The sequence below is a fragment of the Sinocyclocheilus rhinocerous genome, unplaced genomic scaffold, assembly GCF_001515625.1.
Source record: "Sinocyclocheilus rhinocerous isolate Xijiao unplaced genomic scaffold, SAMN03320098_v1.1 scaffold313, whole genome shotgun sequence".
Classification (NCBI taxonomy): domain Eukaryota; kingdom Metazoa; phylum Chordata; class Actinopteri; order Cypriniformes; family Cyprinidae; genus Sinocyclocheilus; species Sinocyclocheilus rhinocerous.
The window spans coordinates 95266-106600 of record NW_015627539.1 but is presented as its reverse complement, the minus strand read 5'-3'; the positions used below and the strand labels follow the sequence as shown (position 1 = coordinate 106600).

The 11335-nt window shown below is 40.2% G+C and overlaps 2 protein-coding genes and 1 long non-coding RNA gene across 3 annotated transcripts; 2 read left to right on the top strand and 1 right to left on the bottom strand.

Moving 5' to 3' along the window:
- The first annotated feature begins 456 nt into the window (after positions 1 to 456).
- LOC107729503 (G-protein coupled receptor family C group 5 member B-like) lies at positions 457 to 5508 on the top strand. The gene is made up of 4 exons (XM_016540044.1): positions 457 to 1148; positions 3573 to 4643; positions 5241 to 5344; positions 5424 to 5508. Exons 2-4 carry the CDS (start codon positions 3575 to 3577, stop codon positions 5466 to 5468), a joined length of 1218 nt encoding a protein of 405 aa, XP_016395530.1. The 5' UTR covers positions 457 to 1148; positions 3573 to 3574; the 3' UTR covers positions 5469 to 5508.
- Positions 5244 to 6562, bottom strand: LOC107729512 (uncharacterized). The gene is made up of 3 exons (XR_001638586.1): positions 5856 to 6562; positions 5405 to 5527; positions 5244 to 5323 (listed from the first exon to the last, which is right to left on the bottom strand). It is a non-coding gene; the product is annotated as an uncharacterized LOC107729512 (long non-coding RNA).
- A 57-nt stretch (positions 6563 to 6619) lies between these two features.
- On the top strand, positions 6620 to 9981 carry knop1 (lysine-rich nucleolar protein 1). The gene is made up of 5 exons (XM_016540032.1): positions 6620 to 6711; positions 7141 to 8249; positions 8689 to 8748; positions 8844 to 8897; positions 9229 to 9981. The coding sequence occupies exons 2-5, from the start codon at positions 7275 to 7277 to the stop codon at positions 9532 to 9534; spliced, it is 1395 nt and encodes a 464-aa protein (XP_016395518.1). The 5' UTR covers positions 6620 to 6711; positions 7141 to 7274; the 3' UTR covers positions 9535 to 9981.
- The last annotated feature ends 1354 nt before the right edge of the window (positions 9982 to 11335 follow it).

Genomic DNA, 11335 nt, shown 5'->3' with positions numbered 1-11335 from the left:
TGTGTGTGTGTGTGTGTGTGTACTTGTTTATGCTACATTGTGGGGGATAGTAAAACCTAAAATTTTTATCTGAAAGTGTAACAATGCAAACAGGTTTTCTGTAAGGGGTAGGTTTAGGGTTAGGGAATAGAAAATATCGTTTGGGCAGTATAAAAACAATAGAAGTCTATGGAAAGTCCCCACAATTCACAGAAACAAACGTGTGTGTGTGTGTGTGGTGTGTAAGGCCTCAAACAAAGTATAGGTTTTGTAGGCATTAGAATGGTGTACCTCTTATTACATTTCACTTCTCAGATCCCAATTAATATCCACTGTATGGGTTACAAAATATAGCACCTATAATGAAGGGAGAGGTGAGGAGACTCTTTGTAATACTCTGATGGCTCACTGCACCACTGGACAGGATTATCTGAAGGCTACTTAAAGAGACACACACACACACTAATGGACACGTATGACCTGAAGCTCTGGGATCCTTATTACATAAGACTCCCTCAAGACATTGCACGTGGACACACACCTGGCCGTGAGTGTGTGTGTGTGTGTGTGGCCTGTCAGTTGTCTATGACAGCGAGAGGTCTAATTGGAGGTCTTTAGGCCAGAAGTTTGACCGCTGGATCATCATGAGACTGAGAAGCATGATTGCTGAGGAGTTTGCTGTGGTTTATTTATAGGCTCTGCATCAGCAGCAGTCACAATGCTGCAAATGAAGCCCTTCAGAGAGAGAGATGCATGTGACAAGTGAGGATGGACTACAGCGGTCCAGTGAGGTCTATATTCAATCAGACGTGAATTTTACCCTCATCTGCACACGGATCCACGGAGCAAACCGCGCAGCAACAGCTCTCAGAGGCTGGAAGAAAGAAGCAGCAGCAGTGAAATCGAGAAATAAGGATGCTCTCTTACAGATGTAGTGTGTGGGTGTGAAGCTGTCTGTCGCACATCAGCTGGTTTGTCACTGGTTTTCAACTATTGAGCACCGAGAAAAAGCGTGGCGTTCGGTTGCAATGTCAGTGCAGGAGTTTGTGTTTGGCAGGATAATTCTCACACAATAAGAAGAGATTTGGATTGTGGGAATGAACTCTCCTGCACTAATAAATACATATCGACTTCAAGGCTTTATCTAAAATACAGTCTGAACTCATAAGGTGAGTAACACTGTCTGCGGTTTATATAACTGTTTTGCCTGCAGATCTATCCTTTAACCCTTGCAAGTTCATCATGGTCTTGCTGTCTTTAAATGAACTCGAATTAAAAATTCGATTCTAAAGTTGTGCATGTTTGAACCTGCATGTGTTTATGTGTGTGTTTGTGTGTATGTTCTGGCTTCTTGTTCTTTATATAAATTGCATGCAGCTCCATCTAGGCCAGCCCACGCGCTCCTCTGGTTGCCATAGCAACTGTCGGGGGTTTATAAGGGGTAGAGGATGCGAGAGAAACTCATCTTTACACTCGGCTTTTTTACAACTCTTCAGCACAGGATGAGCAAATGCATCCGCAAGAAATAGTAGCATAACAGTTATTATATTTTATTTATTATATATTACATTTATTTATAAACCACATCAACTGCACAAACAGATAACAAAACAATTCAAAAGTGAAATGTTCTAAAATTCCATTCTTTTCTTTTTCTTTTTTATGTATTTAATAGCCAAATTGCGCTCAAAATATGATCTTTCGCGCGCAGAATTGTGGCAGAAATGTAAGCCCATAAATTCCTAACCAGAGAAGTGGATGTTGCTATGGAAATGGAAATTACAGCAAAGCCTGCCTACAGTACCTACACTCTGTAATACACGCTTATTTTTATAGTCTAATACACAATATTTGTGTAGTTATAATCAGTGTCTCATCAGTATGTTGTATACTGTTTTTTAATTAAATTTTAATTTAAAGAATACAAAGAAGTGTACAGTTTTGTCGTAGACTTATACCATATCCGTAAATGCAATTGTGTTATCTTTTTACCCGTTGTTAAGTATATCCTGTAACAAGGATTCTCAAACATACCAACAAAATAACGATGAAACCTCTTTCAAAAACTCGATAAAACAGTTTTGAAAGTTGTGAGTTGTGAAAATTAGTGCATGCATTGCCACTGCCATAGGTCTATCCCTCACAGCCTCGTTTTCATCCGTGTTAAATTCCAAAATGGCTTCTAACCTGGGGCAAGTTCAAGCTCAAACCGGTGCATAACGTTTTGCTACGGTTTCCGGTTTGAACGACATGTTTCCTGGAAACGGGGTTTGAGATGAGTTTTCTCTTGTTTGGTGGGTGTGTCAAGCATGTCAGCCCAATCAGCAGCAACATGTATATAAACCACGCGGTATTAAAGAGACAGCTCGCACAATGTAATTAACATCAAAATAAATTCACAAGAGCAAGTATATTGTTTGCACATGTTTATTTACATTAAAGGCAAAATAACTAAAATAATAAGAGCACAAGTATAGATCTGGAACTTCTTTAAGTCTGTCTAAATATCATTTATTCTGGAGGGCAAGGGCAATGACTGTACCATCGAGCGTATTTTGCCGTATTAAACACGTATTTATATCGATTTCATCAGGCTCCGAAAATTCTTCAAAAAGAACTCAAAGAATGGCCTTCTCAGCTGCCATAGTTGCAACTCTTGCGTCATCAGAACAGTGTGTTCAACGCACCACCATTTCCGTTTAAAAAACGTTTTGCACCATTTTGTCGGGGCTGAACACAGCCCTGATTAAAGTCTGCGTGAAGTTGCTTTGGCTGCATCCGAAAACTATTTTTTTTATCAGGCATTGACTTTGCAATCAGCGTTTTTGCACGAAGGCACCTCATGAAACTGATTTGCTGATCTGATGAAACTGACAGGCTTCTGAGGCAGCTTAAAGGTTTAATGATTTACAACAAAATAGAATGAGTTTTGGTGATAAACGAAACGAATATTTAATTACTATAATAGGCCTACTTATTTCTCACTAGAAATAACATTAAAAAATGCAAAAAGTTAGTCAGAAATCTTCATTTACACAAAAAAACTGACTACCAGATGCAACTTTCAGACGCCATCTTTAATTTTTTAGCTCAACCATCATGGAATGGAGCGCACAGGATTGTGGGATATCAAAGGCAGCGAGATGCCTCATTAGCAACTGTTTCTATGGGCTGCTATACGTAAGCCATCCGCCATCTTGTAATGGTCAACTTGACGTCATTCACCATAGTAACCAATGAATATTTGAAGATGCCACAATCCTGCACAGCTGATGGTCTGTGAACGCATGGTGAATGACGTCAAGTTGACCATTCCAAGATGGCGGATGCGTCTATACTTGCTTGGAGCGGTCGAATGGGACATTTATACATATCTATGAGTGTTGCCACCTTGTGGAACAACTGATTAGTCCAAAACAAAGTCTGCGCATATATACTATTCTGGTGGTGTGTGCACAGTATGTTCATATTATTCTGGTGACAGAATTTGCATCACGTGCACTGTACGCATAAAAAACTATGTATACTTTGGGCTTTACACAGAAAAACAAATGAAAAAAATAAATAAATAAATTGTATTCTTTCTCTTCCAGCCATGGCTCTAAGGCCCACCCTCATCGTCATTCTATTTCTGATTGGCTGCTGCGCTCTTGAGGACCCGCCCATGGTTAAGGCCCCGCCCCCTCCTCATGGGTGTGGCGCTACATTGGACCCGCCCTACAGAGTTTTGTGCGATCTGGAGTCCGTGTGGGGTGTGGTGCTGGAGGCCATAGCGTGCGGCGGTACCATATCTGCTCTGATCCTGGCCATAGTTCTTTTAGCCAAGCTGAAAACGGTAACGGAACCGGAGAAGCGCTGTGGTGTCGGTCCCCTCCTCCTCCTATTGGCTGGAACCATGGGTCTCTTCAGCCTATCACTGGTGTTCTTGGTGGGGCGTGGTGAGGTGCTCTGCATGGTGCGCCGCGGGCTGTGGGGGGTGCTGTTCACCATGTGTTTCTCCTGTTTGCTGGTGCAGGGAGTGCGGCTGAAGAAGCTGGCGGGAGGGAGGCGGAGCCCAGCTGGCAGCTCTCTCGCCGGATTGGCTTTCGTGCTCACTGTGGTTCAAGGCATCATTGCTGGAGAATGGCTGCTGCTTACGGTGGTCCGCGAGGGACATGCAGCCTGCGATTACCTGCCTCTAGACTTTGTGTTGGTGTGTAGCTATGCTCTAGCGTTGTTGCTAGCTGCCAGCATGTTGTCGTTGGCTGTGGTGTTGTGCGGCGGGAGCAACAGAGAGGAGTCGAGCAGGAAGAGTATGAAGTGGAGGTGCAACGCTGTCTGGCTTTTCCTCTCATGTCTGTCCTCGCTTCTGCTCTGGGTCGCCTGGCTCGGTCTCTATCTGTACGGAGACGCCGCCATCACGACCGTGGCGAAGGATTGGGATGAGCCGGCATTAGCGGTTGCGTTGGTGACCGAGGGTTGGGTGCTTCTGTTATTTCACGCAATCCCAGAAACGCACATGTGCTTGCGTCCGTCCAGTCAGAGGAACGCAGACACCGGCCAGAACTACTACGACACCCCACAGCCGCCAACGGCACAAAGTTACCATGACGACGAGCGGCCGACCAATCCCAGAGCTCCGTTCGCAGAGAGTCAGGCGTACACCGTAGAGGAGCACAGTGCGGGTAGGATGCCACACAAAAAAACATGTGCAAGGATAGTTTACAGTTCTGAAAATTAAACCTAAAAATAACCATTAGAGAACGTTCTGTGTAGGTTATCTTTAGGTTGTTACAAAAACCCTTCTGCAAAAGGTTACTTTATGGTTATAAAAAAGCCTAAAAATAATCATTAGAGAACATTCTGTAAACGTACCTAGGTTCTATTTGGGTTGTTACAAAAATACTAAAAAATAGCTTTTAGCAATCATTATGTGTAGGTTCTTTTTAGGTTTACACAAACACACACACACACACACACACACAATTGCCTGCAACATTCTGGAAAGGTTAGCTGATGGTTATAAAAACGTTTCTAAAACGTTATTATTTGGTTCTGCCAAAAAGAGCCCTTTGAGAACATTAGGAAAATGTTCTTTGTTTGCTGAGGCGAAACATACAAAACTTCTGAAGCTTTTCAAAATCATTTAATTGCACACGTTTAAAAATATATAGATTTTTTTTCATATTTATTCTATTTAGCCAGATTAGAGTTATTATACACAGATTTTCAAATAGTTTTTCTTTTGTAATATATTGTATATATTGTCTTGTTTTTTGCAGTTCTGCAGACTGGTTATCATAACGGATTGATACGTCCCGCTGTGCCGTTCCGCAGTCACGTTTACCAGCCCACCGAGATGGCCCTGCTCATGAACGCAGGACCGGTCAGTAACAATACTACACATTAACAATACTTTAATGCCTAAGTCTCACAAACAATTCACCTCACGCTTTATGTTCCAGATCCCAACCGCCCCTCCAAACTTCACAGGGAGGCATCTGTGGTGAGAGCGGTTACCATGGCAACAATGTCCTCTCGGGCCCCTAAAAGGATTGAGTTCGGGTGACTTCACAGGGTCAAAAGGCACTTTATTAAAGTTCCATGTTAATCATTTGAAAATGCTCCTCTAATAAAAGAGCTGATTGAAGTTAATGGACATTTTCAACATGGGAGCAGGCTAATTTTGCACGTGTTCTCTATCTCTAAGTGCTTAATACAAAATAAAGGACGTGCTACATATTCGATATCACTCTGGTGATGTCTGTTTAGATTAAATGAATCAGACAAATCATACTGATGAGGACCTGTAAGAATTTACATAAACAGAGATGTGTGAAAGCGAGAGGGAGTGTAAAAATCAACATGAAATGCTGGTAACAGACCCATTTACTTACATAATGTGACGCGTTTCTGAGTGTGAGAGAATAAATGTCATTCGTTCATTTATTCAATGTGAACTGATTGACTGGAGGGAGGAAAAGGCATTTGTGATGTCTGCCAAAAATAAAAAGCATATTATTTCAAAAAAACACGCACAGATAAATTATTCAAAATGTAACCAGAAATGTGTATTAAGGAAGTAAAAAGGGTCAGTTGTTTTCATGCTGAGATTGTGTGAGAGAGATTATTTCATTAATTTCTAGCTTTAGAAAGTCTTCTGCCTGCATTCCACTTTAGATATATAATCAAAATCTCACTTTGAAATGTATTAAACTGTATGTCAGTTGTTTGAATTGTTTTGTATCAAGTTGTTCAATTAGCATCTTCTTTTTAAGCTTTTTTAAATTCGACCTTTTAGCCTAGTTTAGTTTTGATATCACGTTTGATGTTTTTTTCCAAACTTTGCACGCTTGATTGTCAGTCTTTATGATGCAGTTGATGGTATTCATCTATAAACGTGATGCCGTGTTTGATCTTCTAAGGCAATACTGTGTGATAACCGTGTCTGGAAGCTGCAGTCTCACAGAATGAGACATTTTAACAGGGTCGGCTCTTTATTCTGCTCGTGATGTTCAGATCTATTGTACAGAATCGTTGTATTTTTCCCTATAATTGATGTCTATATTTGAAACAAATTCCAATAAACATTCCTACCGTGCTTTCAAAGCGTCTCTTGTCACTCTTTGCATATCGTGTCGTGCGCATGCGCATACTGTTGCCAGGGATGCGTGGCGGCGTTACCAGGGAAGTGACGAGCGACTTTTTCCGGATTAGAGTCGAAAGGAAAGCGTTTCCACGTGTGGCAAACGAGTAAGTAATAAAACAAACATTTAATAATAATAATAATAGAGTGCTTTGAAGGAGTTAAACGAGGAATATTAAACCGCTGCAGCGAAGCGCTCGCTGCGCGTATTTATGCATGTTACCGGCAAATAAGTGTGTTTAGCAAAACAAGTCGATTTAACAATGTTGTTATAATAATGGTTAAGTAAGATTCAAATGTGTTTCACAGATTAATATATATTAAAAGAAGCAACCAAGCTGTCATTGCGCACATACATCCAACTAATGTCATATCTATGTGTTTACTTCTGGACCCAACCAGCCTAGAACTGAATGATGACAATTGCGATTTATACAAGTTACTTATAAATCACTTTATTTCTTATAATTTATGAATGTAAGTTTTCATGAGACTATATGTAAATCACCTGTCTGAAATGTTTACTGTGTTTGCAGGAGGTGAAGGCTGATCCAGAATCAGAAATCAGAGAGAAAAAACAACACAGAAAACCAATGAAAAGATCCTCAAGGATGCAAAAAGCAAGAAGAACATCAAGAGGTTTTTGAGAAGTTGGCTGACTAAAGTTGGCATGGCAGTTGACGGGGCGACCAAGGAGAAGAAGAAAAAGAAAAAAGTAAAGTTGGAGGATGTTCAGGATACAGGAGATGCAAATGTGATGGCGTGTCATGATGTGTCTGTACAGACTGCTGTTACAAAAGAAGAACCTCTGGTCATAAACATCAGAGATGGAGAGAAGCGGGAGAGCGATGCAGCTGAGAAGAAGAAAAAGAAGAAAAAGAAAATGGAGGAAGTGGAAGTAAACAATGCAGCCGTCCAGACTACCGTCAAAACAGAAAGCTCAGATATAAACATCAGTGATGCTCCTGAGAAGACAAAAAAGATGAAAAAGAAGAAGAAAAAGGAGGAAGCAGAACAGATACAAGAGCACGTGATCGTCAGTGAGGATGGAGATCATTTAGTGTCCAAGAAAAAGAAAGCCAAGAAACAAGGGTATGAGGAAGAGGTGGAAGGTATAAAAAAGAAAAAGAAGAAAAAGGAGGTAGAGGTCAAAGAAGAAGAGGCTGATTTAGGACACAGTGTGGAGATGGTAAAAAAGAAGAAAAAGAAGAGAAAAATTGATGATGTGGCCGAGCAAGAGCAAAATGCAGATGGACAGATAAAGAAGAAAAGAAAAAAGCAGAAAGAAGCAGATGCATGTGAAGAGGTAGAGCAAAAGGTGAAGAAAAAGAAGAAGAAATCTTCAGCAGAGGAGGAGCCTGATGAGATCAGCTCAAATAAAAAGCCGGAGAAAAAAAGCAAAAAGCTGAAGAAGAAATTAAAAAGCGTGGATGAAGGTGAGAGTCGTCCTCACGCCAGCGGAGGACAGGAGAGATCATCAGACAAGAAGATGAAGAAGAAAATCAAGGCGAGGACTGATGAGATCCAGGAGGAACCGGCGGGAAAGAAGGGGAGTAAAGACAGAAACAAAACCCCAGAAAAAATTAAAAAGAAAAAAACTAAAGAGGAGCATCATGATGCCGTCGTGACGCGAGCAAATAAAGCTGTGAGTCTTATTGAGTTTATTCTGCTGGGACAAAACCGAGGATCGTGATTGGCTGTTTACAATATGATGTCACTGTGATGATTGATAATTAACCTGACTTTCAGAGTGGATATTACATATGTTTTTAGTTTTTCAGTTTTTTTTTTATATTTTAGTATTATTTATATACTTACAAAAATACGCTTTTTTCCCTCATTTTTTACAAATGTATTTCTGTTTATCTTCAATTTATTTTGATTTCAGTTTTAGAATTACCAAGGCAACTTTTCAAATTTTCACATCAGCTTTTTAAGTTTCAGCAGGGACCAAATCACAAAACTGTCAAGAAAAATTGCAGGTCACAATTCATCCTAAATCAAAATAATAAAAAAAACGTACTCACTTACTTACTCACAAACTTACTTCTCTGTATCTCATTGTGTTCTCTCTCTGCGCTCAGTCTGATGTTGTGTTCGTGTCAGAAAAGCCTGGAAATCAGGATGAAGTTTCTATAGATCAGGTACAGCACCAGCTGATCAATGATACTTTACCACATACTGTACACTGTAAATAAATCATGTTAAAATGTGTTAAAAATATTTTTTTATTCCACAGGCCCGCCGACTCGCCCTACAGAGGGACATTGACAAGGAATCACAGCCGAAGCCGGTCAGTTTCACATCAAAACACTTGCATTTAGTTTATTTTGGTCTTACACTCTTAACAATAAAGGCTTCAGAAGGGAGTTTTTTCAGCAATGCTGTAGAAGAACTGTTCCCCAAAGAACCTTTCAGATAACAGTTTTAAAAAGAAACATTTTTTAAAAATCTAAAGAAACTTTTATGGAATGGAAAGATTTTAAAAGTTCTTCATGGAACCATCAATGCCAATAAAGAACCTTTACTTGTAAGAGTGTAAGAGCATTGCATGTGTGCTGCATGGATAGCGTAATCAGTAATGTGAATGGATTTTGATCTGAATTGTGTTGATCTGTTTGTAGAGTCTTGGCCAGTGGGGCACGGCACAGTTCGACAGCTCTGACAGACAAGCCAAGTTCCTGCGCTTGATGGGCGGGTTTAAAAAGAGCAGCCAGCCCCTCACAGGATTCTCTGGCCAGGCTAACATGGCGCTAGGAAAAGAAAGCCAACAGACTTTGCAGCAAGGCCTTCTGGGAGAGTTTGAGCGCGCACAGAGCCGCCATATGGACTTCAGGAATAAAGGAGTCGGATTGGGGTTCGCGGCGCCGTCCAATAAAAAGTTTGCGATTGATGCTAATGCAAGGAACTCAGTGCGATTCGATGACTGAGAGTTACAGGATAGTTCACTCACAAGTGAACGCTCGGTCATCATTTACTCACCCTCACATCGTTTGCAAACCCATGTGCTGTAATCACATCAGTCAAGCTCCAAAAAGGACAAAACAACCAATAGCCCATAAGAAATCTGTTTGGAATGATGCAAGGGTGAGTAAACGATGACAAAATGTTCATTTCTAGGTGAACTGTTCCTTTAATGTATGAATCAAAGTGGAATTTATTTTGGGAAACTGAGGAGCTCCGAATCACCGACCAAAAAAAGTATTTTACTTTTTTATTTCGCAAGTTTCCTTGAAATCTGATTTCTTTGGGTCCTGAGATATGTTGTACTCAGGTGAAATATCACGAGATGTATTTGAATTTATCATTGGATTTGCCCAAGAAGTTTACACTAGAAGAAAAGATTACACAACAGCAAATAAAGACACTGGATTAGAGCTGTCCTTGGGTAATCATGATTGATATTGCATTATTGATGTTTTTGAGATTTGAGTTAATTATTTTGTCATTTACATTTATGCATTTAGCAAAGTTTTATCTAGAGTCACATTGCTTTCAATGTATATTACACTACTGTTCAAAAGCATGGGGTTGCTAAAATTTTATGCTCACCAAGGCTGCATTTATTTGATCAAAAATACAGTATAAATGGTTATATCGTGAAATATTATTACAGTTAAAATGCCCCTATTATGAATTTTTGAAAATTACCTTTCATGCAGTGTGTAACACAGCTCTAAGTGAATGAAAACATCCTGCAAAGTTTTAAATCTAAAAGTGCACCGTGTATAAAGTTATTGTCTTTCAAAAGAAAGAGTCGACTCCGAGTCATGAAAACGAGTCGTTTTTAAAACGAATCTTAAAGGGGTCATATGATGCGATTTCATTTTTTCCTTTCTCTTTGGAGTGTTACAAGCTCTTGGTGCATAAAGAAGATCTGTAAATTTGCAAAGACTAAAGTCTCAAATCCAAAGAGATATTCTTTATAAAAGTTAAGAGTCAGCCACACCTAGCTAAAACGGCTCGTTCTAACAAAAGGCGGGGCATAGAGGAGAAACAATAATGTACAGTATGTGGAAAATAATGTGTTTTTTTAACTTTAAACCGCATAAACACATTTCATTACACCAAATACACAAAATAATGTTCTTTTTAGCAACATCATATGACCCCTTTAAGCTGTTTCAAGTTGACGCCAACATGAAATATTAGCATATTTAAGCCCGCCCACTTGTTGCGCGCGCAGACCCGGGAAAACTTGACCCTCCCCTCCCTCAAACACCGTAGCGGATTCCTGTGGAGTAGACGCTGTGCTCTGCACTGTGAGAGTACAGTTAGGGTATGTCTAAAAACTCCCAACTCATTTTCTCCTCCAACTTCAAAATCATCCTACATTGCTCCAGAAGCACCGACCCAGTGTTTACAAAGTGAACATGCAAGGAGGGTCAAACACCCTTTACAAAAAAAAAAAAAAAGGAAAACAACTATGTAGGACAATTTTGAAGTTGTACGAGAAAAGTGTTGGGAGTTTTTAGACATACCCTGTCTTGAACCGTTGTACACCGACAGAGTGCGCATGTACCTCGCAGAGCTAGACAAGACGAGCATTTGTGGTTAAAAAGTGTATAAACATTATTTTTAAGAAAATGACCGATCGTTTCGCTAGATAAGACCCGTATTCCTCGGCTGGGATCGTGTAGAGCCCTTTGAAGCTGCATTTTTAACCTTCAATCCGTTGAGCACCACTGAAGTCCACTAATATATGGAGAAAAATGAATCGTTGAGCGAACC